Source organism: Dendrobates tinctorius, unplaced genomic scaffold (assembly GCF_039654945.1).
Source record: "Dendrobates tinctorius isolate UK_male_01 unplaced genomic scaffold, ASM3965494v1 ptg000143l, whole genome shotgun sequence".
Lineage (NCBI taxonomy): Eukaryota > Metazoa > Chordata > Amphibia > Anura > Dendrobatidae > Dendrobates > Dendrobates tinctorius.
In genome coordinates, this window is record NW_027361810.1 from 8,430,359 (window position 1) to 8,455,962 (window position 25,604).

Sequence of the window (25,604 nt, forward strand, 5' to 3'; positions counted from 1 at the left end):
TTTGTTGTTCTTCCCCCCCAATGGAATTCATATTTCTTCCTCGTCACTTTATACAAAGGAGACAGCATTTGTCTTAAATGAGGTATATGCTGTCTCCAAAATCCAAATAGCCCAATATAAGATTGAGTCTCTTGCTTAGACTTGGGAGTAGGGAAATTAATAATCTTCTGTTTAGCTTGTGGCAAGATTTCCCTATGTCCTTTATTCCATTGGATTCCAAAGAATTTTACAACTTGAGCCGGTCCTTGGACCTTTGCCTCATTTATTTCCCATCCTTTGCTCCTCATATGCACCAAAAGTTTTTCCAATTGTGATTTCACTGCCTGCTCCTCATTTCCTTGTATCATTATATCATCAATATAATGAGAAATTTGCATATCTGAGGGCAAGGAGAACTGATCTAGATGTTCTGCCACCGTCCGGTGACAAATAGTGGGGCTATGAAGCCATCCTTGAGGCAATCTGGTCATGGTATACTGTCGACCTAACCAGGTAAAAGCAAATTGATCCTGCGCCTTTTCCTCTATTGGAATTGTAAAGAAGGCATTAGCCAAATCAATCACTGCATACCAAGTTCCATTATGACTCTGTATATTTTCTATTATAGTGATAGTATCTGGCACTGCAGCTGTTAATGGGGGGGGGTACATTTGTTCAGTTCCCTGTAATCCACTGTCATACGCCAGGAGCCATCACTCTTTTTAACTGGCCAGACTGGATTATTCCATGCAGTAGTAGTGGTACGCATGACTCCTGCATCCACCAGATCTTTAATTGTTTCAGTAATCTCTTTGTGTCCCCCTGGTATTCGATACTGTTTCAGTGCCACCATTTTAGTAGCAGGAGGGATATGTACAGGGGGCATTTTTACTTTTCCTATCGTTACAGGTCTCATTTGTATTTCTGCCATTTTTACTCCAAAGGAGAATTTTCCAGCCGATAAATTTAAAGTCATTCCTTTTAAAACATCAATTCCCAATATATATTCTGGAATGGGTACTACTAAAACACGGTAACTTCTTATCGGTAAGTTTCCTATTTTCAAAGCAACTTGTGTTTGTACTCCGGTGATTACCTGTCCTCCTAGTCCAGCAATTTTAATTTTTGGACCTCTGAATTTTGTGGGAATACCTTTTTTCCTTATTAATTTTTCCTCTTCTCTTGCAATATTTATTTTGAGCAACTATGATAGCAGCTTTCTCTGCTACACTCTGGTAATGTTCCAACTTATCTTTGAGCAGACGGGTATTGCAATCCAGCACCACTTTCTGCCCTCCTAGCTCTGCAACTTTTTGTTCCAATTGAGAGCACTTCCTCTGCATTTGTTGATTCCGCTCATGCATCGCGCGATATGCACTGAGCAGAATCCAAGTTCGTCGCCCAAGCGACACAACATCACCCGCCTTGGCGGGGACACCCATGAGTACATTAACAACATCATGGGTTAACTGCATCACCTGCCTTTGCAGGGAAAACCTCGAGTAACTAAACAACATCGAGGGGTTATCTGCATCACCTGCCTTTGCAGGGATCCCCATGAGTAAACCAACATCATGGGTTAACTGCATCACCTGCCTTTGCAGGGAAAACAAATCCACATACGCCGTCCTAAAAACTCTACATCACCCCTGAGTACTTTAACATCAGTGGGTTCACTACCTTTAAGCTTACTAGACCACTGTTCCGCCAGTCCAGAACTGCTCAACTCATGTGCCAATACATTATACGGTGCCTCAGTCCAACCGGGCACATCCACTACATCCTCCTGCTTTTCCTTTCGTTTCTTAAACATATTGAAAAAGATCCTGCCGACTACGCCAATTTATGTCTTGCTAAATTTTCTCCCAAATTAGGTTATTTACCTTAACTTACGTAGCGCTCACTGGCATCCCAACCAGGCAAAGATTATTGACAATCTTTTATTTCAGCAAGCAATCATTTTGTTTTACAAAGCACATGAATAGTCTCAAGATTTTAAAAAAATGACAGTTATGACATGAAAGATTTCAGCATCAATAATAATTACCGAGTTATTGTAGCATCACCCTTCGCATCGGGGGACCGCGATCAGCGGGAAGGGGTTTTCCTCGGTCAGCATCACAGACTAAGTGCGTCCACTTGAATCGTCTGGAAAGTCCCCACCCGCTGAGGAGGTCAGTACTTTTTATAATATTAATTGGAATGATCACGCACTGACATGCGCAGTAACTTGTTTTTTTTCACATTCCTCCTTTATCTCAGTTGGTTTGGTTCTCACATTCCTCCCTTCCAACTCCCACAACAATGCCTGAGCAGGTGGTTGCTTTTCACATTCCTGAGTGTGTGCTCTCCTCATGGTAGGAAAAGTTCAGATTCCGGTCACAATCCATAGTATCCAAATGGATGTTTCAATGTACTGCAATCACTACCTTATTGACTGGATGCCTATCTATACCAGTCTCTCACTCATGCATATCCCATTTGTATCACAATCCTCTGCGGTACGGTTGTGTAGTGTGCCCCCACTGAGGTTTTGATGCCCATCCTCTACGGTACGGTTGTGTAGCGTGCCCTCGCTGAGAGTTTTGATGCCCATCCTCTGCGGTGCGGTTGTGTAGTGTGCCCCCCGCTGAGGTTTTGATGCCCATCCTCTGCGGTGCGGTTGTGTAGCGTGCCCCCGCTGAGGCTGAGAGTTTTGATGCCCATCCTCTGCGGTGCAGTTGTGTAGCATGCCCCCCACTGAGGATTTGATGCCCATCCTCTGCGGTGCGGTTGTGTAGCGTGCCCCCGCTGAGGTTTTGATGCCCATCCTCTGCGGTGCGGTTGTGTAGCGTGCCCCCTGCTGAGGTTTTGATGCCCATCCTCTGCGGTGCGGTTGTGTAGCGTGCCCCCCGCTGAGGTTTTGATGCCCATCCTCTGCGGTGCGGTTGTGTAGCGTGCCTCCTGCTGAGATTTTGATGCCCATCCTCTGCGGTGCGGTTGCGTAGCGTACCCCCCGCTGAGGTTTTGATGCCCATCCTCTGCGGTGCGGTTGTGTAGAGTGCCCCCGCTGAGGTTTTGATGCCCATCCTCTGCGGTGCGGTTGTGTAGCATACCCCCCGCTGAGGTTTTGATGCCCATCCTCTGCGGTGCGGTTGTGTAGCGAGCCCCCCGCTGAGGTTTTGATGCCCATCCTCAGCGGTGCGGTTGTGTAGCGTGCCCCCCGCTGAGTTTTTTATGCCCATCCTCTGCGGTGCGGTTGTGTAGAGTGCCCCTGCTGAGGTTTTGATGCCCATCCTCTGCGGTGCGGTTGTGTAGCGTACCCCCCGCTGAGTTTTTTATGCCCATCCTCTGTGGTGCGGTTGTGTAGCGTGCCCCCCACTGAGGTTTTGATGCCCATCCTCAGCGGTGCGGTTGTGTAGCGTGCCCCCCGCTGAGGTTTTGATGCACATCCTCTGCGATACGATTGTGTAGCGTGCCCCCCGCTGAGGTTTTGATGCCCATCCTCTGCGGTGCGGTTGTGTAGCGTGCCCCCGCTGAGGTTTTGATGCCCATCCTCTGCGGTGCGGTTGTGTAGCGTGCCCCCCGCTGAGATTTTGATGCCCATCCTCTGCGATTGTGTAGCGTGCCCCCGCTGAGGTTTTGATGCCCATCCTCTGCGATGCGATTGTGTAGTGTGCCCCTGCTGAGGTTTTGATGCCCATCCTCTGCGGTGCGGTTGTGTAGCGTGCCCCCCGCTGAGAGTTTTGATGCCCATCCTCTGCGATGGGGTTGTGTAGTGTGCCCCCGCTGAGGTTTTGATGCCCATCCTCTGCGATGCGGTTGTGTAGTGTGCCCCCGCTGAGGTTTTGATGCCCATCCTCTACGGTGTGGTTGTGTAGCGTGCCCCCCGCTGAGAGTTTTGATGCCCATCCTCTGCGGTGCGGTTGTGTAGTGTGGCCCCGCTAAGGTTTTGATGCCCATCCTTTGTGGTGTGGTCGTGTAATGTGCCCCCGCTGAGGTTTTGATGCCCATCCTCTGCGGTGTGGTCGTGTAGCGTGCCCCCCGCTGAGGTTTTGATGCCCATCCTCTGCGGTGCGGTTGTGTAGCGTGCCCCCCGCTGAGAGTTTTGATGCCCATCCTCTGCGATGGGGTTGTGTAGTGTGCCCCCGCTGAGGTTTTGATGCCCATCCTCTGCGATGCAGTTGTGTAGTGTGCCCCCGCTGAGGTTTTGATGCCCATCCTCTACGGTGTGGTTGTGTAGCGTGCCCCCCGCTGAGAGTTTTGATGCCCATCCTCTGCGGTGCGGTTGTGTAGTGTGCCCCCGCTGAGGTTTTGATGCCCATCCTTTGTGGTGTGGTCGTGTAATGTGCCCCCGCTGAGGTTTTGATGCCCATCCTCTGCGGTGTGGTCGTGTAGCGTGACCCCCGCTGAGGTTTTGATGCCCATCCTCTGCGGTGCGGTTGTGTAGCGTGCCCCCCGCTGAGAGTTTTGATGCCCATCCTCTGCGGTGCGGTTGTGTAGAGTGCCCCCCGCTGAGGTTTTGATGCCCATCCTCTGCGGTGCGGTTGTGTAGCGTGCCCCCCGCTGAGAGTTTTGATGCCCTCCTCCGCGGTGCGGTTGTGTAGCGTGCCCCCGCTGAGTTTTGATGCCCTCCTCCGCGGTGCGGTTGTGTAGCGTGCCCCCTGTTGAGGTTTTGATGCCCATCCTCTGTGGTGTGGTTGTGTAGTGTGCCCCCATTGAGAGTTTTGATGCCCTCCTCCGCGGTGCGGTTGTGTAGTGTGCCCCCTGTTGAGGTTTTGATGCCCATCCTCTGTGGAGTGGTTGTGTAGTGTGCCCCCACTGAGGTTTTGATGCCCATCCTCTGCGGTGCGGTTGTGTAGTGTGCCCCCGTTGAGAGTTTTGATGCCCTCCTCCGCGGTGCGGTTGTGTAGTGTGCCCCCTGTTGAGGTTTTGATGCCCATCCTCTGCGGTGCGGTCGTGTAGTGTGCCCCCTGTTGAGGTTTTGATGCCCATCCTCTGCGGTACGGTTGTGTAGTGTGCCCCCGCTGAGGTTTTGATGCCCATCCTCTGCGGTGCGGTTGTGTAGTGTGCCCCCGCTGAGGTTTTGATGCCCATCCTCTGCGGTGCGGTTGTGTAGTGTGCCCCCTGTTGAGGTTTTGATGCCCTCCGCGGTGCGGTTGTGTAGTGTGCCCCCGCTGAGGTTTTGATGCCCATCCTCTGCGGTGCGGTTGTGTAGTGTGCCCCCTGTTGAGGTTTTGATGCCCTCCTCTGCGGTGCGGTTGTGTAGTGTGCCCCCGCTGAGGTTTTGATGCCCATCCTCTGCGGTGCGGTTGTGTAGCGTGCCCCCTGTTGAGGTTTTGATGCCCATCCTCTGCGGTGCGGTTGTGTAGTGTGCCCCCGCTGAGGTTTTGATGCCCTCCTCCGCGGTGCGGTTGTGTAGTGTGCCCCCGCTGAGGTTTTGATGCCCATCCTCTGCGGTGCGGTTGTGTAGTGTGCCCCCGCTGAGGTTTTGATGCCCATCCTCTGCGGTGCGGTTGTGTAGTGTGCCCCCTGTTGAGGTTTTGATGCCCTCCTCTGCGGTGCGGTTGTGTAGCGTGCCCCCTGTTGAGGTTTTGATGCCCATCCTCTGCGGTGCGGTTGTGTAGCGTGCCCCCTGTTGAGGTTTTGATGCCCATCCTCTGCGGTGTGGTTGTGTAGTGTGCCCCCGTTGAGCGTTTTGATGCCCATCCTCTGCGGTGCGGTTGTGTAGTGTGCCCCCGCTGAGGTTTTGATGCCCATCCTCTGCGGTGCGGTCGTGTAGTGTGCCCCCGTTGAGCGTTTTGATGCCCATCCTCTGCAGTGTGGTTGTGTAGTGTGCCCCCGTTGAGCGTTTTGATGCCCATCCTCCGCGGTGCGGTTGTGTAGTGTGCCCCCGTTGAGCGTTTTGATGCCCATCCTCCGCGGTGCGGTTGTGTAGTGTGCCCCCGCTGAGGTTTTGATGCCCATCCTCTGCGGTGCGGTCGTGTAGTGTGCCCCCGCTGAGGTTTTGATGCCCATCCTCTGCGGTGCGGTCGTGTAGTGTGCCCCTGGTGCGGTTATGGCGCCCTCCCCCGCGGTGCGGCTCAGACAAGCGCCCTCGGATTAACCAAATCCATTTTTAACCCTTTAAGCAATCTGTTTCCCCAGCAGCTTCGTATATCCCACTGTCAGCACAGATCGCTCTCAGTCACGGGATAAAATGTGAACTGGAGAAAACAGAGGATTCCTTCCTGTCATTTCAGTCAATGGGACGAGATCACCCCGGACAGGCAGCTCACAGACAGCCCTACTGCTGACCGCGGGGCCTTCCATCTCCGCCGGGGGCCATTTTGTTGTACGGCGGAAGAGTGAGTGGGAGGCGCCATATTGCCTGTAGTACGGGAAGCGGAGAGTCTGGGCGGGGAGCGGCCGCCTGTCACTGCCGGACACCGAGAAGCAGCTTCATCCTTCCGTGAGGTGAATCAGCCCGGAGCCGCCATGATCCTGCTGGAGGTGAACAACCGCATCATCGAGGACACCCTCAGCCTCAAGTTCGAGAACTCAGCGGCCGGGTGAGTGCGGGGGAGGAGGGCGGCGGCCTCGGGGTGCGGGGCTGGAGCAGGTGAGGCCGGTGCTGCTGTAACAAACCCCCAGCAGTGACAGGACTGTAGGAATGCGGCCGGTCACTGACAGCAAGCAGAGGTTTAGTTTTCGCCCACATCCCTGTATTCCAGCACAGACCTGTTACTGCTCACAGCTGGGGCTTCGTTACAGCAGCATCCTGGGAGGCGCAGGCTGTCGGGGCCATGCTGGGAGTTGTAGTGTTGCCCCTGTCATGTCCTCTCCAGACTGATGCATTGTATCCACCTGACCCTGTGTTCAAAGAATGATCAGGACCAACTGTAACAAACCCGCAGCTGTGAGAAAGGAAAGCTGCTGCCTCCTCTGTGCGTAACTGTCTCCATTCACTGACAGCAAGCAGAGATCCTGGAGATGAAGTGATTTTTTTTTTGAGGCTCCGATCTAAGCGCCAGTGTTGGGGCGTTTGGCGTTTTTGCGCTTCGCTCCTCCTACCATTGTTAGTGGGTGCGGGGTCCAGGTGGATGGGATATGTTATAAAGGAGCACACGGATGTAAACTGCGTCGTTAATGTCCGAGGGGCGGTAATGTGCTGCCCCCATCATGGCGCCCCCTCTGGATACATATATACCCGCAGTAGAGGAAGTGGTGAGCGGCGACCACGTCCCTTCCTCCTCTCTGCTGCATTTCAGGCAAGCCTTGTCGTGTCCGCAGCGAGCGCTGTCCCCGGAGGCGTGCTGATACACGCCCCAACAATGTGCACGGCCCCAGTAGTTCCCAGTGCAGTCTTACTGGGTTTTCTGTTTCTGGGAAAACTGGGGCGGTATTGTCAGATTGGGGGTGCCCTGCGCTCGCCTCCTCAGCTGTCTGTAGAGACCGCCACACTCGTTCGAGTGCTCCTATGTGTGTGTCACTCCATCTACCTGCTCGCCATCTACTTAAAGGGGCATTCTGGGATTAGACTATTGATGCATCATCAGATCTCGGTAATGTCCACTGCTGCTTCACTAATGTAAGAGACTGCCTGATGTAGCCCTCCACCCTTTCACTTGGACCCCCACTTATCTAGAAGTTAAAGGAGTTTTCTGCTCCTGCTGAAGACTTCACAATGTGTGCTTATAAAGGAAATAATACAATCACCTCTTGCTTCTTTCGTCCACCCTGAATTTCGTCCGTCAGACTACAAAAGAATGAACCGACCAGCGATCACGTAACGCTGCAGCCAATCGACAGCCTCAAGTTTCCTCTGTCCTGGTGGAGTGGATTGCTAGAGCGAAGGGCACAGTCTGGGGGGTATTGCAGGCTTTTTGTCTATGACAAGAAAATATTACCACTGCGATGTTTTAAGATATATAAAAATCCTTTATATATATATATATATATATATATATATATATATATATATATATATATATATATATATATATATATATATATATATTACAAAAACACTCATTCTGTGGACAGTAGTAATTTCTTACCAGAATACTGCTTGTCAGGTTTGTTGCCCCTTAAAACAGTTGATCGTGGGTCTGACCACGCTGCTGGTCTCTACTAATAAATGGCCCATTAATATTCAGAACCCAGAAAGCCCCTTTAAAATGAATCTGTTAGGAACCTCAACCCATCCACCTCACTGCACATACTAGCAGTGCCGCGTGTCACACATCTCCTGAGCTGGCTCCATCCTGGCGTTGCCGCGTGGCACACATCTCCTGAGCTGGCTCCGTCCTGGCGTTGCCGCGTGGCACACATCTCCTGAGCTGGCTCCGTCCTGGCGTTGCAGCGTGGCACACACATTTCCTGAGCTGGCCCCGTCCTGGCATTGCCACGTGACACATCTCCCGAGTTGGCTCCGTCCTGGCGGTGCCGCGTGGCACACACATTTCCTGAGCTGGCCCCGTCCTGGCATTGCCACGTGACACATCTCCTGAGCTGGCTCCGTCCTGGCGGTGCCGCGTGGCACACACATCTCCTGAGCTGGCTCCGTCCTGGCGGTGCCGCGTGGCACACACATCTCCTGAGCTGGCTCCGTCCTGGCGGTGCCGCGTGGCACACACATCTCCTGAGCTGGCTCCGTCCTGGCGGTGCCGCGTGGCACACATCTCCTGAGCTGGCTCCGTCCTGACATTGCCGCGTGGCACACACATCTGAGCTGGCTCCGTCCTGGCGGTGCCGCGTGGCACACATCTCCAGAGCTGGCTCAGTCCTCATGGTGCCGTGTGGCACACATCTCCTGAGTTGACTCCGTTCTCATGGTGCCGCGTGGCACACCTCTCCAGAGCTGGCTCCGTCCTAGCAGCACCCAGCCCCCAAGCTCGCTCCGTCGTAGCAGTTCGCTAGACCTCTATGGGCCGATGTTGCCGTAAATTGCGTCTGTTATATTTCCCATAAATCTTATGTATACCTGTGATATCGGCGGTCGTGTTCTCTTCTTCACCTTCCATCACTTAGCCTCTTTGGAAATGTTCTGAATCTTCCTCAGTGGCCAACAGGTCAGCCCAGAGTAGTCAAATAATAATTTTATTTCTGCCGCACTGACATTCTGCAGCACTTCACATTTCAGAGCTGAGATTACAGAATGACATACGGTTCATCACAAGAGGAGTGAGGTGCGTGCTCGCAAGCTTACAATCTACAAATATGGCAAATAGGGCAGAGGGGGGATGCGACTGCAGGTTCCCTCCATTGGAGGCTGATATAGTCCATGGTGATAAAAAATATCACAGTAGGAAGTTTGTAGCTGTTATCTTCTGCACTGGACGGATGAGCTGATGTCGGCTTCCAGTCTCTATTTTCCACCTACTCATAACTTTTTTTTTTTTTTTTTTCCTTTTATAGGAACAAGCCGGAGGCCGTGGAGGTGACATTCGCAGGTGACGCTTTTTATTTTTTTTATATCATGTCAATTATAATTCAGTGCATATTTGGTTCCACCTGTTATTGCCATTTTATAAAGTGACAGTGTTTTGCTGGGATAATCGTCACTTTATGATCAGTGGGGTCTGATCTCTGGGAGAATGTAGGCAACGCAGAGCTGATTTATGCTTTTATGTCCTTCCCTGCACCACGGCTCCAGATATTGCCTTTGAACAAGAACACAGCACTAAGGCTAGTTTCACACTAGCGTTTATTAGTCGCAGCGCACGGCGCCGCTAAGCCCCGCCCCCTGCCGGGTCCTTGCCCCCCCAATCCGGTCATCGCCACCTACTATCGCACATGGATGCTTGCGATCTGCGCACCATATCTTTAGCATAGGGTGCGCTGGCCGTGCGCTAGTAGGATTTTGGCGTGCGCTGCGTACTTTTGAAGGTGCGCCGTGCGCGCCGAAATGCAACATGCTGCGTTCGACCCACACCTTCAAAAGTGCGCAGTGCACGCCAAAATCCTACTAGCGCACGATCTGCGCACCCTATGCTAAAGATAGGATCCGCAGATCGCAAGCGTCCGTGTGCGAAAGTAGACGGCGATGACCTGATGGGGCGGGCAGGGGGCGGGGCTTAGCGGCGCCGTGCGCTGCGTCGAATAAACGCTATTGTGAAACTAGCCTAAAATATCTCTGCAGACCCTGTAGTCTCCGGGTACAGTGGGACCGCCACCGATCACAAAGTGGTGGCTTTTCTTGGCAATTTGTAACCACTATACAACATGAGAATCCCCTTTAATTGAATTGATATCAGGTAGAATAAAAACATGATGGAAAAGACCAAAGAAAGCATCTGTGATCATTGTGTCAGACGGCGACAACCCCGGCACACCCTGCAAACACGTTTCCTGCAGCGGTGCTCCAGGTGCGCTGAACGTCTGTGGAGAAAATCCAATCTACACGAAGATTTCATCCATTATAAATTCATGCTTAGAACGTACAACACTGCCCTTCACCTCTAAAAACAAACCTATTTCAACACCCTCATCACCTCACTGTCCTATAACCCCAAACGTTTCTTTGACACTTTTCATTCTCTACTCAACCCAAGAGTGCAGGCCCCAACCACGGAGCTCCGAGCTGACGATCTGGCCAATTACTTCAAAGAAAAAATTGACCAGATTCGACAGGAAATTATCTCCCAATCACCTCATACCATGCACTGTCCTCCCTCCGCCACTGCATCTAGCTCACTCTCTGATTTTGAACCAGTCACAGAAGAAGTAAGCAAGCTCCTTGCATCTTCTCGCCCAACCACTTGCACCAGTGACCCATTTCCGTCACATCTCCTCCAGTACCTTTCCCCTGCTGTCACCCCTCACCTAACTAAAATATTTAACCTCTCTCTCTTCTGGTATCTTTCCCTCCTCATTTAAGCATGCCATCATACATCCACTACTTAAAAAACCATCTCTCGACCAAAACTGTGCCGCTAACTATAGACCTGTCTCTAATCTTCCCTTCATCTCTAAACTCCTGGAACGCCTGGTCCACTCCCGTCATACCGCTATCTCTCAGAAAACTCTCTTCTCGACCCTCTCCAATCCAGTTTCCGCTCTTTACACTCTACTGAAACTGCCCTCACTAAAGTCTCTAATGTTCTACTAACAGCTAAATCAAATGGTCACTACTCCATGCTAATTCTCTTGGATCTCTCTGCAGCATTCGACACTGTGGATCATCAGCTCCTCCTCACTATGCTCCGTTCCATTGGCCTCAAGGACACCGTTCTCTCCTGGTTCTCCTCCTATCTCTCCGACCGCTCCTTTACTGTATCTTTTGCCGGTTCCTCCTCCTCCTCACCTTCCCCTTACTGTTGGGGTTCCTCAAGGATCGGTTCTAGGCTCCCTCCTCTTCTCCTTGTACACTGCCCCTATTGGTCAAACAATCAGTAGATTTGGTTTCGAGTACCATCTCTATGCTGATGACACCCAATTATACGCTTCTTCTCCTGACATCACGCCAGCCTTTCTAGAAAACACCGGCGATTGTCTAAACGCTGTGTCTAACATCATGTCCTCACTATATCTGAAACTGAACCTGTCAAAGACTGAACTCCTTGTGTTTCCTCCCTCTACTAATGTACCTATACCCGACATTGCCATTTCCGTGTGTGGCTCCACTATTACTCCCCAGCAACAGGCCCGCTGTCTTGGGGTCATACTTGACTCCGAGCTTTCCTTTGCCCCCCACATCCGTTCACTGGCTCGCTCTTGTCATCTGCACCTCAAAAACATTTCTAGAATTCCACCTTTTCTTTCTTTTGACTCTGCAAAAACTCTTACTGTTTCTCTTATTCATTCTCGTCTGGACTATTGTAACTCTCTTCTAATCGGTCTCCCTCTTACCAAACTCTTCCCCCCTCCAATCTGTCTTGAATGCTGCAGCCAGGATCATATTCCTCACCAATCGTTACTTACACCGATGCCTCTACCTTGTGCCAGTCATTACACTGGCTACCCATCCACTCCAAAATTCAGTATAAACTTATTACCCTCACCCACAAAGCCCTCCATGGCTCAGCACCATCCTACATCTCCTCCCTTGTTTCAGTATACCACCCTACCCGCGCCCTCCGTTCTGCTGATGACCTGAGGTTAGCATCCTCAATAATCAGAACCTCCCACTCCCGTCTCCAAGACTTTACACGTGCTGCGCCAATTCTTTGGAATGCACTCCCCAGGTCAATAAGATTAGTCCCCAATCCCCACAATTTTAAGCGTGCCCTGAAAACGCATTTATTCAGACTGGCCTATCGCCTCAACACATTAACCTAATCTATCCCTGTGTGGCACAGCCAAAAGTTTTACCATAACCAGGCTCCCGGCATCATGTTCCCACATGCTTTATGCATCCATTAGCCCTCTGTGTCTGTACTGTCACACACTTAACATTATGGCTGGTCCATACAATCAGGGCAACTGTTACCACCCACCTTTCGTGTCTCCCTCTTTCCTCATAGACTGTAAGCTTGCGAGCAGGGCCCTCATTCCTCTTGGTATTTGTTATAATCTCTGTGATTATTGTTATCCTGTAATGTCTATTGTCTGTACAAATCCCCTCTGAAATGTAAAGTGCTGCGGAATATGTCAGCACTATAGAAATAAAATTTATTATTGTGCCAACGTGAACCAATGAGTTTATTTGTCGGCGGGCCCATGACAACAGTCCCTGTCCTGTCTGTACAGTCTACAGCCCTCACTGAGGTTGTTACATGGCGTATGAATGACAAATCTTGTGATGTGATTTTCTCCCCCTTCTTTTAGACTTTGATGGCGTTCAGTATCACATCTCCAACCGTAATGCCGACAAGGCGAAGTTGATGATCAGCATCTCTCTGAAATTCTACAAGGAGCTGCAGGATCATGGGGCCGATGAGGTGGGTGCCAAATGTTATAATCTTGAGGGACAGGGTCCACATATGGGGTAATTATTCATTTTTTCACCCTCTTTCATATTTGTGGTTAAGTTTTATGAAGGAAGCTGTCACCTCCTTAACCCCTTTCTGTCATGTGACGTACTATCCCGTCCATGTGCCCTGGGACTTAATTCCCAGGGACGGGATAGTACGTCACAGCGATCAGCGGCGCCCACGTGGTGAGCGCCGCTGATCGCGGCCGGGTGTCAGCTGATTGTGCCGGTTATCAGCTGTGATAATGTGTCAGGGGCGGTCACGGACCGCCCCCGACACGTTAACCGCTTGCACACCGCGATCAAACACGATCGCGGTGTACCGGGAGTTAAAGGGAAGCATCGGCAGGGAGGGGGCTCCCTCCGTGCTTCCCTGAGCCCCCCACGGCAGCGCAATGTGCAGCGCTGCTGCGGGGGCTCCTTCCCTGCAGGCCCCCAAATCCAAGATGGTGACGGGGACCTTCGGGGGCCTGCAGGGAGCTGGCTTCCTCAGTGCCTGCACAGTGATCTGTGATGTGACAGATCAGCGATCTGTCACAGGACAGTGATGTCCCACCTGGGACAATGTAATAAAGTTTAAAAAAAAAGTGTAAAAATAATTTAAAAAAAAATCGCTAAATAAAAAAAAACAAAACATATTCCCTAATTCATTTTTTGGAAATAAAAAAAAACAATAAAAGTGCACATATTTGGTATCATACAGCGTCATAAGTGAAAAAATAAAAAAGTTATAGCTCGCAGAATAAAGCGATGCAAAAATAATTATTTTTTACATAAAATTGTTTTCATTGCATAAAAGCGCCAAAACACAAAAAAACGACCTGAATGAGGTATCGCTGTAACTGTACTGACCCGAAGAATAAAACCGCTTTATCAATTTTACCGCATGCGGGAACGGTGTAAACGCACCCCCCAAAAGAAATTCATGAAACGCTGGTTTTTGTTCATTCTACGTCCCAAAAATCGGAATAAAAAGCAATCAAAAAATGTCACGTGCCCAAACATAATACCAATAAAAGCGTCAACTCGTCCCGCAAAAAATAAGACCTCACATGACTCAGTGAGTCAAAATATGGAAAAATTATAGGTCTCAATATGTGGTGATGCAAACTATTTTTACAATAAAAAGCGTCTGTTAGCGTGCGACAGCCGCCAAACATAAAAACCGCCATAAATAGTAAATCAAACCCCCCGTTATCACCCCCTTAGTTAGGGAAAAATAATAAAATTAAAAAAAAATGTATTTCCATTTTCCCGTTAGTGTTAGGGCTAGGGCTGAGATTAGGGTTAGGGGTGTGTTGAGGTTCGGGTTGGAGTTAGAATTGGGGGGTTTCCACTGTTTGGGCACATCGGGGGCTCTCCAAATGCAACATGGCGTCTGATCTCAATTCCAGCCAATTCTGCGTTGAAAAAGTCAAATGGTGCTCCTTCCCTTCCAAGCTCTGCCATGCGCCCAAACAGTGTTTTACCCCCACATATAGGGTATCAGTGTACTCAGGACAAATTGCAAAAGAACTTTTGGGGTCCAATTTCTCCTGTTACTATTAGGAAAATAAAAAATTGGGGGCAAAAATATCATTTTTGTGGAAAAAAATGATTTTTTTTATTTTCAAGCCCGGCGTTATAAACTTCTGTGAAGCACTTGGGGGTTCAAAGTGCTCACCACACATCTAGATAAGTTCCGTGGGGGGTCTAGTTTCCAAAATGGGGTCACTTGTGGGGAGTTTCAATAGTTTAGGTACATCAGGGGCTCTCCAAACGCACATGACACCCGCAGACCATTCCATCAAAGTCTGCATTCCAAAACGTCACTACTTCCCTTCCGAGCCCTGACGTGTGCCCATACAGTAGTTTTCTCCCACATATGAGGTATCGGCGTACTCGGGACAAATTGGACAACTTTTGGGGTCCAATTTCTCCTGTTACCCTTGGGAAAATAAAAAAATTGGGGACTAAGGCCGGTTTCACATTAGCGCATTTTCAGCGCGCGCACGGCCGGGGGTAGCTCCGCCCCCGAGCCGGCTCTCTGCTCGGCGTGCCCGCCCCTTCCTTGTAGCGCCGCCTCCTAGCGGACAGCGGCGCCTGCGATCGGCGCACCCTATCTTTAGCATAGGGTGCGCCGATCGTGCGCAGGCCGTGCGCTAGTTGCGCTTTGACCTGCGCTGCGCACTTTTGACGGTGCGCCGTGCGCGCCAAAATCCGAAAAGTTTGATTTTGGCGCGCACGGCGCACCGTCAAAAGTGCGCAGCGCAGGTCAAAGCGCAACTAGCGCACGGCATGCGCACGATCGGCGCACCCTATGCTAAAGATAGGGTGCGCCGATCGCAGGCGCCGCTGTCCGCTAGGAGGCGGCGCTACAAGGAAGGGGCGGGCACGCCGGGCAGAGAGCCGGCTCGGGGGCGGAGCTACCCCCGGCCGTGCGCGCGCTGAAAATGCGCTAATGTGAAACCGGCCTAAATGATCATGTTTGTAGAAAAAATATGATTTTTTTTTATTTTCATGCCCGGGCATTATAAACTTCTGTGAAGCCCTTGGGGGGTTCAAAGTGCTCACCACACATCTAGATAAGTTCCTTAGGGGGTCTAGTTTCCAAAATGGGGCCACTTGTGGGGGGTTTCCACTGTTTTCGTACATCAGGGGCTTTCCAAATGCGACATGGTGTCCGATCTCAATTCCAGCCAAAAAAGTCATGGCGCTGCTTCCCTTCTGAGCTCTGCCATGCGTCCGAATAGTGGTTTACCCCCACATGTGGGGTATCAGCGTACTCAGGACAAATTTCTCAATAACTTTGAGTCCTGTTATTTTTCCAAGGGTAAGAATTGAGGGTGAAAAGATCATTTTTGTGGAAAAAAAAATGATTTTTTAATTGTACGGCTGTACGTTAGAAACTTCTGTGAAGCCCCTGGGGGTTCAAAGTTCTCACCACACATCTAGATAAGTTCCTTGGGGGGGGTCTAGTTTCCAAAATGGTGTCATTTGTGGGGGGTTTCCACTGTTTGGTACATCAGGGGTTTTCCAATCGCGACATGGTGTCCGATCTCAATTCCAGCCAAAAAAGTCATGACGCTGCTTCCCTTCTGAGCTCTGCCATGCGTCCGAATAGTCGTTTACCCCCAAATCTTGGGTATCAGCATACTCAGGACAGATTGCACAATAACTTTTAGGGTCCTGTTACCCTTGGGAAACTAAAAATTGGGGGTGAAAAGATCATTTTGTGGAAAAAATGATTTTTTAATTGTACCACTGTACGTTATAAACTTCTGTGAAGCCCTTGTTGGTTCAAAGTTCTCATCACATATCTAGATAAGTTCCTTGGGGGGTCTAGTTTCCAAAATGGGGTCACTTGTGGGGTGTTTCCACTGTTTAGGTACATCAGGGGCTCTCCAAACGTGACATGGCGTCCGATCTGAATTCTAGCCAATTTTGCATTGAAAAAGTCAAACGGCGCTCCTTCCCTTCTGAGCTCTGCCATGCGCCGAAACAGTGGTTCCCCCCAACATATCAGATGTCGGCGTACTCAGGACAAACTGCACAATAACTTTTGCAGTCCAACTTCTCCTGATACCCTTGGTAAAATAAAAAAAAATTGAACCTGAAGTATTTTTTTTGTGAAAAAAAAGTTAAATGTTCTTTTTTTTTTTTTTTAAATATTAAAAAAATTCCTATGAAGCACCTGAAGGGTTAATAAACTTCTTGAATGTGGTTTTGAGCACCTTAAGGGGTGCAGTTTTTAGAATGGTGTCACTTTTGGGGATTTTCTATCATATAGACCCCTCAAAGTGGCTTCAAATGTGATGTGGTCCTTAAAAATAAAATGGTGTTGTAAAAATGAGAAATCGCTGGTCAAATTTTAACCCTTATAACTTCCTAAGAAAAAAAAACTTGGGTTCCAAAATTGTGCTGATGTAAAGTAAACATGTGGGAAATGTTACTTAAGTTTTTATTTGTGCCGTATCTCTGTGATTTAAGGGCATAAAAATTCAAAGTTGGAAAATTGCGAAATTTTCAAAATTTTCGCCCAATTTCCATTTTTTTCACAAATAAAAGCAAGTTATATGAATGAAATTTTACCACTAACATGAAGTACAATATGTCACGAGAAAACAGTGTCAGAATCACCGGGATCCATGGAAGCATTCTAGAGTTATTACCTCATAAAGGGACAGTGGTCAGAATTGTAAAAATTGGCTCGGTCATGAACGTGCAAACCACCCTTGGGGGTTAAGGGGTTAAAGGGATTGATCCATGAATATAATAGAGCCGAAGGTTGGAAGCTTCCTCCTCCTGTTCCCATAAAAGCGTGACCCTGCTATGTTTAGATCCCTTAATGCTTCTTTTTCTGAGGGCTTCCCAAAGTCACAGCTGATCAAACACTGATACATGATAACAAACTTCAGCTTTGATACTAGGACAAAGTCAAGTTTTCAGTTCCTGTAGTTGGACAGAAATGAGCAGCAAGCAGAGATGTTGAATTTGATAAAGCAACAACGTGCAGGGAGGTGAATGTCTGCCGGCCCCTCCACACTGGCAGACCACAGGGGCATTGCGTCACATTCACCTTCCCCCCCTACCGTCCACCATACTTCTCATGCACAGCAGGGTGATCTCCTCTGTGGGGGAGGGGGATTACATTATTTGTAGTTACATTGACCCCATAGCATCCCATGAGAGGGATTCCTGTGGTTCTCTGCTGATGAATTTTTCCTGTACTGCACAAAAGGTGAAAGTTATTCTGGATTTATTTTGCTGCTGACGTCTGCAGAAAACGTTTCTGGTGGGGGATAATCTGTGTGTTGATCTGTGAAGACAATGCTTCTGGCTGGCAGTGTAGAGACCCTTCACTGAGCTCCTTGTGACTGTCGGGCAGTGTCCTGCTGTCCACTTACACAATAGCAAGTGATTAGGCTCCCTGACAAGTGGTCAAATGATCAGCTATGGTCTATACGGAAACACTGATGTGCTCATTTTCCCTGCATGCCTCCACAGGAGAAATTAAGTATTACACAATGTCAATTCATATCCTTGGGTTGTCTCATGAGAGAGGGACGCTCATTATCTTGTTTTTTTTGGATCCCCTTTATTAACCCCTTAGTACAATGCTACAAAACCAGCGAATATATTTATACCAGGCGCTGTATCTAGTCGCCGGTTTCACATTCAGGCTCAGTCGGTTATGTCTTCTGGAAAGACTGTAACATGCAGAGAACATGGGAGTGAGGACGGCCCCTATCGTTGCTTGGACTAGTGATGGCGTCTGTGCATTACATGGGCTGCATTTAATTCCCGGTCCCTGCTTGGTGAGTGGGTGCTCACTGAGTGCTGTGTACCCGGCCGCTGCATTGCTGGTATAATCAGGAGGCGGCAGGGCTTTTGCTCGGATTTCTCCACAATTGATGCACTTCTCATTTTTTTTTATCTTATTTTGTCCTAATTAGAAAATCAGAAAAGCAAACTACAACCACATGTTTTACTCAGCTGATTCCACCTCGGCCACGCGGTGTCTGTGCCCATAGTTTGCAGTTCACTGGTGTTTTGCTGGCTGTTCTCCCTGTGTCGTACATGATACCGTGGATCTCCCTCCTTGTATTCTTCCCATCTGTTACTGCAGCAATGAGCAGAGATCCTTGTATGGTAGAAAGGACTTCTTGTGTGATGTGTGCGGTCAGGGCAGGAAATGTGTCACTTCCTGAGTCGCTTGGCTCTGCTACATCACTGTTATAAGCGCTGTCCACGGCTTGACGTGTATACAGTGATCCCAGGACTGCATCCTAATTCTTAGTCATTGTGTATGACTGCAGATGGTTACACCATATACTGACCCCAGCTGTGTACTCCTGCAGATGATGACACAGTATACTGACCCCAGCGAGTGTACGGCTGCAGATGGTTATACCATATACTGACCCCAGCGAGTGTACGGCTGCAGATGGTTATACCATATACTGACCCCAGCTGTGTACTTCTGCGGATAATGACACTGCATACTGACCCCAGCAAGTGTGCTGCAGCTGGGAGTGTACGGCTGCAGATGGATACGCCGTGTACAGACCCTGGCGAGTGTACGGCTGCTTTTGTGTGCACACAGTTACACCTTATAGTCGTTCTGATATCTGTTCCTTTTGGTTTTTTTCTTCATTCTCAGGTACTGAAGAACACCTATGGAAGTTACCTAACATCTCCTGAGCCCGGTAAGATTTTGTCTGATTTTTCCTGATACAATGCATGTCTGTAGAGTCCTGTTAACACATCGGCCTCTTCGTCACGTCGCCACATTACAACTCTTGAACTGGCGTTTCTCTCATGGTTTTGTGATATATCTGTATGTAATGCAACAGTTTTTCACTTTACATTGTGATCTTTGGAAAGCACTGATAAAACATTCTGGTGCCACAATGTGATGGATTTCTCTCTTCTCCTTAGGTTACAATGTATCTTTGCTTTTTGACCTGGAGAATCTTCCTTCCAACCGCGACGCCATGATCCACCAGGCCGGTATGCTCAAGAGGAACTGCTTCGCCTCAGTGTTTGAGAAGTACTTCAGGTTTCAGGAAGAAGGAAAAGATGGCGAGAGGAGAGCCGTAATCCACTACCGGGAGGATGAGACCATGTGAGTCCTTCATGATGAGCCCCGAACTATAACATATGGTCATGCTTAATAATGCAGTCCAAATAAAATGCCGAACAATACAAGTAGTGTTCTCTTATGGATATTTTCACCAGGTGCAAATAACTATAAAATCACCTCCTGTGTACAAGAATATAACTACTATAATACTGCCCTCTATATTCAAGTATATAACTACTATAATACTGCCCCCGATGTACAAGAATATAACTACTATAATACTGCTTCTATGTACAAGAATATAACTACTAGAATACTGCCCTCTATGCACAAGAATATAACTACTTTAATACTGCCCGCTATATACAAGAATATAACTACTATAATACTGCTGCTATGTACAAGAATAAAACTACTATAATACTGCCCCTATATAAGAGAATATAACTACTATAATACTGCCCTCTATATACAAGAATATAACTACTATAATACTGCCCTCTATATACAAGAATATAACTACTATAATACTGCCCTCTATATACAAGAATATAACTACTATAATACTGCCCACTATGTACAAGAATATAACTACTATAATACTGCCCTCTATATACAAGAATATAACTACTATAATACTGCCCTCTATATACAGGAATATACTATAATACTGCCCTCTATATACAGGAATATAACTACTATAATACTGCTCCCTATGTACTGTGTAATACTCTAAAGTCACTTGATTGTCATTTTAATCAGAGTTACTACTTCTAGGTATGTGGAAGCGAAGAAGGACCGGGTGACGGTGGTGTTCAGCACAGTATTTAAGGACGATGATGATGTGGTTATAGGGAAGGTTTTCATGCAGGTTAGTATCTGACTGCTGTATAGTAATATCGTGCCGTTGGCGGTCAGCATTGTCGGCCAGTACAGCACAGACTACAGTGTAGTTTATGGTGCGGATGCTCTGGATATGTTTTCACCCATTCCCAGTACAGATGAGCTTGAGTGGTGTGGGAATAGCTTTAACCCAGTCTTTATTTGCAGGAGTTTAAGGAGGGACGCCGCGCCAGTCACACCGCACCTCAGGTTCTTTTCAGCCATCGGGAGCCTCCTCTGGAGCTGAAGGACACGGATGCAGCAGTGGGAGATAACATTGGGTACATCACATTTGGTGAGTGCTCACTATGGATACGACTAGAATATCAGTACTGCAGACAATCACTGATTGCATCTTCGTTCACAGCAGATCATTTACATGTAGATTTCCTGAAAGGGCTGAGCAGCAGAATTGGCCCACATGACTCTTGCACAGGAGCATTGTTATTTTAGGAAGCTTCTAATTTCTTATTTCGGCTTCACGTCTGCTTTTGTATCCTTAGTGCTCTTCCCACGTCACACCAATGCCAACGCACGGGACAACACCATCAATCTCATTCACACGTTCCGGGACTACCTGCACTACCACATCAAGTGCTCCAAGGTGGGTCCTCTGCACATCCCCGCTCCTGGGTCCCCATCTACATGTTATGGCGGTTATTGACATAATAAAAAAAACAAGGGTTTTTACATTTAATGCCTTTGTCTGTCCTTTCTTTAAAAGGCTTACATCCATACTCGCATGAGAGCAAAAACCTCAGACTTCCTCAAGGTCCTGAACAGAGCTCGTCCGGATGCAGAGAGGAAGGAGATGAAGACTATGTCGTGAGTTGATTTGATTATGGGCAGGAGTTTTAAAGGGGTATTCTGTTAAGGACAGGTGATAACGTCTTGATTGGTGCTGAGACTCCCACCGATCACTAGAAGGGGGAACTGATGATTGGTATAACCATCTCACTGGTTGGAGACCCATCACTCCAGTAGTTATCACCTCACCTGTGGATATTGTTGTTTTCTGGCCAGAATACTCATTACAGAATTAAAAAAGCTTCTTCAACTTTCTCTTTTGTTTCCTTGTCGTTTTCAAGATCTCTGCTTGTTGTCAGTGAACAGAAACATTCTTGTTTATATCCAGAAAATGAAAGTAGTTTAGATCTTTTTCACAGCTGAGGGTTTGCTTCACTTGTATTCAGTCTATATAATTTACTCACGGCTGACTCATTTGACTTGCACTGATACTTTGTAGGGGAAAACAAAACAGAAATTTGTGCTCATGGTGTATGTACCTCACACAGGGCGATGTAAATTAAATTGCAGCAAAGTCTCAGCTGTGAAAAGCATTAGGATGTGGGGGTGGGGTAAATGAAATTTTCCTTAGAACTTGGGGAGTTCAGAGGCTTGTCACACCTTCTACCTGCACTGATATATTGTAACAATCCCACCAGCTGAGAAAGCAGAATTGGTTTTCTTGGCATGGTAAGAAAATGTTTCCATTCATAAACAGCAAGTAGAGGTCTGTAGAAATGGAGATGAAGAACATGACATTACACAACAAATAAACTGCGCAATGTTTTATGTTTCTTCCTTGTTCTACACCCTAATAAAATCAAATTGTCCCTTGTAAGGACGGTGCCAGGTATGTGTGATGGTGGTGATGAGATCTGTACATACCTGTGGTATTTATAAGCCCCGGATGATGCCGAGATAACATTCAATATCAGACATTCCCATCTCCTGACGTGGCAGTACTATGCTGCTCTGTTAGGATTACATAGGAAGAAGGGTAAGTTCACACGTTGCATATTTGGTGCCAATTTTCCACAATTTTACTTACAGAAAATCTCAGTGTAACGTACCCCCGCTAAGTGGATGCAAGTTCAACAAATCTCACCTACACATAGCTGAAAATTTCTGCACAGAAAATGTGCTGTGGTACTAGAGTTCTAGTGCTCTTCCTCTCTGAAGAGCCAATATGCACAGAATGAGTGCAGCACCCCAATTTCGCAATATTAAGGGTGGAACCTGCAGCAAAATTCGTGTGTAACAAAAGCGGATTTTTTTGCAGACACACTAGTGAAACATCTGCAGCAAAATGCAACGTATGATCTTATATTGGAGATGTATCAGGAGCTCAATAGGAAACCTCCAGGAACAGGTTCACTCCTTGAGTTTTGGTTGGATTTTATGTATTTTTCTAAACCAAAATCCTCCAGTGTTTCTGCATGTAAAATCTCTGTCTATTTTCTGAGCTGATTCATGCTTTTTAATGTGCATTTATTTCTTTTAGGATAGAGCAACTAAACAATGCCAGGTCTGCACTTAACATTTGTGCCAAAAAAGGAGCGTTTCCACAGCAGAAATTGCAGATATACAAAACATTTTTTTAATAAAAGTTAATTTCTGTGTGGATTCCACATAAAGAATGCAACATGTGGATGAGAGTTAGTTAAAACTCCTCTTTGCTTGTACTGTGTAAAATGCTTCAGCTTTTACTTGGATATAATCCTGGTGTTCAGAGATTGTCATCGGAAAGAGACCTGTTGTTTAAACTCAGGTTTATGCGATCAATGTATTTTTTATAATTATTTACCTTTTTTTTTTTTTTTTTTTTTCCCCGTATTACAATCTTTATAAAAAATGTGAAATCTTGCCATTTTCACGCTGGCCTCTGGGGGCTATTTAAAGACTTCTCTTTCCTGTCATTTTATGACATGCTCGTGTAAATTAGGAGCAATAAACTGACCTACTCATTTTTTTTATATTGAAGTATCTAATGAGCATGTGCAGAACTCAATGTGAAGGAAGGGGGAGCAGGTGAGCTGTGACACCCCCCCCATGTGATGAGTGGATCCAGTGTATAGGTGTTAACTGTCATAGTAATTCTGCTGATACTGAAAGGACAAAAATGAGCCTAAGAAAAGCCTCTTTGTCCACCATGTAAAAACTGAGGGTTTTTTTGACAGTAAATAATGCGATTTAAAAAAGTGGCCATTATGAGAAAGGCATAAAATACAGCAGAATCACAAAATAAGTTTGTCACTTGCTACATAAATGTCCCAGCGTGGCTGGTGGTCTCTACAGTCCCTTTATGGATTCGGTGCCGGCCGCTCAGATACTGTCTGACTCCAGCAGAGAGGGGCTGTCAGTGGTTCTCCCCTCTTACCTAATAAAGGGGCAGTGATAAAATGTTTCCATCTTTTAAAGACTCATACTATTTATCTCTAAAGGTATCTTTGAGATTGTGTCTTATTAAAAGCTTTGCACCATTTCCCACCTATAGCCTCCGAGTTACCCTGACTTTATCTGTCTGTAGAATAAGTTACCGTAACTGAGAATCCATCAGTGAGCTTGTTGTGGTGGGAGCACCCCCATCAAACTCCCTATAAGAATGAGCTCACTGACCGATTCTCATTTGGCTCATTCTTCTGTCAGCATTAGTCTTACAATAAAGACTATACAAGGGAAACGGTGCAAAATTTTTCTTGACATTCAATTGCAAAAATTATATTTGGCCTTGTTAAAAAAAAAAAAAAAATCTTTTTAATAGTTCATGTAGACTGAGGTGGTCTTTGTGCGTTTACCCCTGTTTGTATTGGGTGGCCTTGTCAGCTTTCTGGTTTCCTCATGTTGTCCATTAGTTACTCCTCCTGGAAACGTGTGATATTTTTTCTAGCTGGGCGCTCTCACTCTTTTTCTTGGGGTTTGGATTGACGCGGTCAGATCCATGCAGATAATTATCAGTATTGATGAGAAGTGTAACACCCATGTGTCCGTATATTCCTACACTTCCAGGAGGATTTACTCAGGCGGCTCATCATACGGTCTGAGACTCTGCATTGTTAGAAGAATTTACTAACCGGATTTCTGGAGCGCTGCCGCTCCTCCTTTTTAAAGGGTTTTTTGGGGGCTATTGGTTGTACTCTGTGACCTTTGTGCTGCTCCTGAAGCTACAACTCCCGCATGTCCAGGATGAGCAGATAGCAGTGGTTGAATTTATATTTGTTAATTCAGCATTACAGAACCTTGTGGATTATTGCAGGTCCTCGGAGAAATGTATTAACTTGCATCTGCTGGATTACCATATGCCAGATTAAAGGAATTTAACCAAAACTTTTTTTTTCTTTTTTTTTTTTTTTAATTTTTAGGGGCAAGACCTTTGCCACTCGTTGACCGCGTGGCTGACCATTCAATAATGTTAAAAAAAAAAAAAAAAAAAGCACCAATCACCCCTGGTGTCAGATTTCCAGGCAGAACGGTTCCAGTGTGACCCTCGGGGTAAAGTTTAGTGAAATCCAATCTATTTGAAGCCGTGCTTTGCCAAGACTGAAATCGGATAAAACAGAAAGGAGCGGGATGTGCTCCGTTTTCTTCACGTGTCTCTACCCCGCGCCATGTTCTGCTTTCTCTACTCGTTTCTTACACAAAAAAAGAAAATCCTGGTGAAATCTCGTTGTGCAAATTATGTTTTTGGAATTGTTAAATAAATCTTTCTATCCTATCTGTGTCTTCATGTAACTTGTTCACAACTTGGCTCTTAAAAGGGGATGTGGGAGGGAGGCCAGAAGGGTCTATAAACACCATTAGGAAGGGGGATCCTCAGAAGAAAACATCTTTGCGGGACCCAACATGAAATGGGCAAATCATTGATCTCAGTGGGCGATGTGTAATTCTTACATTCTCCTGCGGAGGAGCTATAGCAAGATTACAGCACATCGTTGGGGGGAGGAGGCTGTAGCAAGAAAATCCTCTTTTTAGATAATGAAGGTTATTGAATAGTGATTTGTTTTTTAGTTTATAGAACATAGTTTACTGTATCACTTATCTGCACTTTTCAGGATCTCTGCTTTCTAGCTAGTACTGAGACATACATGTTGCACTGCAGCTTAATGTTGTGGAGCCACAAGGTTCCTATTTATTGACCGCAAGCAGCAATCTTACAAAAATGTTGAAAGTTCTTTTTAAAACTTCAAGCTGAAAAACCCCATTGATGGTCAACACCAGTCTGATAAACTCGAGGTTCTCATACTCTTCCTAAATATGTGTAAATTCTGATAATCTGGCATTGCATGAGATTCCAGCCTTTTCTCAATACCTGTAATCGGTCCGGTCTATGTCTGACTGTTTGAGTCCGGTGCCGGACTATTGGACACTAGTTGTCATGCCGGACTAGCAGACATTCTGCAGATAGTATACTGTCCAGTAACTATTACTGCCGTTTACCCGTATCGACCCTGCTCTGGTCAGGAGGAGCGATCAGACGCGTCGATTATGATGCGCTCGGAAGTGATGACATCATATTTCTGC

At 47.2% G+C, this 25,604-nt stretch overlaps 1 protein-coding gene across 1 annotated transcript; it reads left to right on the top strand.

Annotated features, from left to right (window-relative positions):
• Positions 1-6,222: 6,222 nt before the first annotated feature.
• On the top strand, positions 6,223-24,798 carry ARPC2 (actin related protein 2/3 complex subunit 2). The gene is made up of 10 exons (XM_073545379.1): positions 6,223-6,509; positions 9,358-9,392; positions 12,709-12,821; positions 18,996-19,041; positions 19,274-19,460; positions 20,196-20,289; positions 20,469-20,595; positions 20,804-20,904; positions 21,025-21,125; positions 24,446-24,798. Exons 1-10 carry the CDS (start codon positions 6,436-6,438, stop codon positions 24,468-24,470), a joined length of 903 nt encoding a protein of 300 aa, XP_073401480.1. The 5' UTR covers positions 6,223-6,435; the 3' UTR covers positions 24,471-24,798.
• The last annotated feature ends 806 nt before the right edge of the window (positions 24,799-25,604 follow it).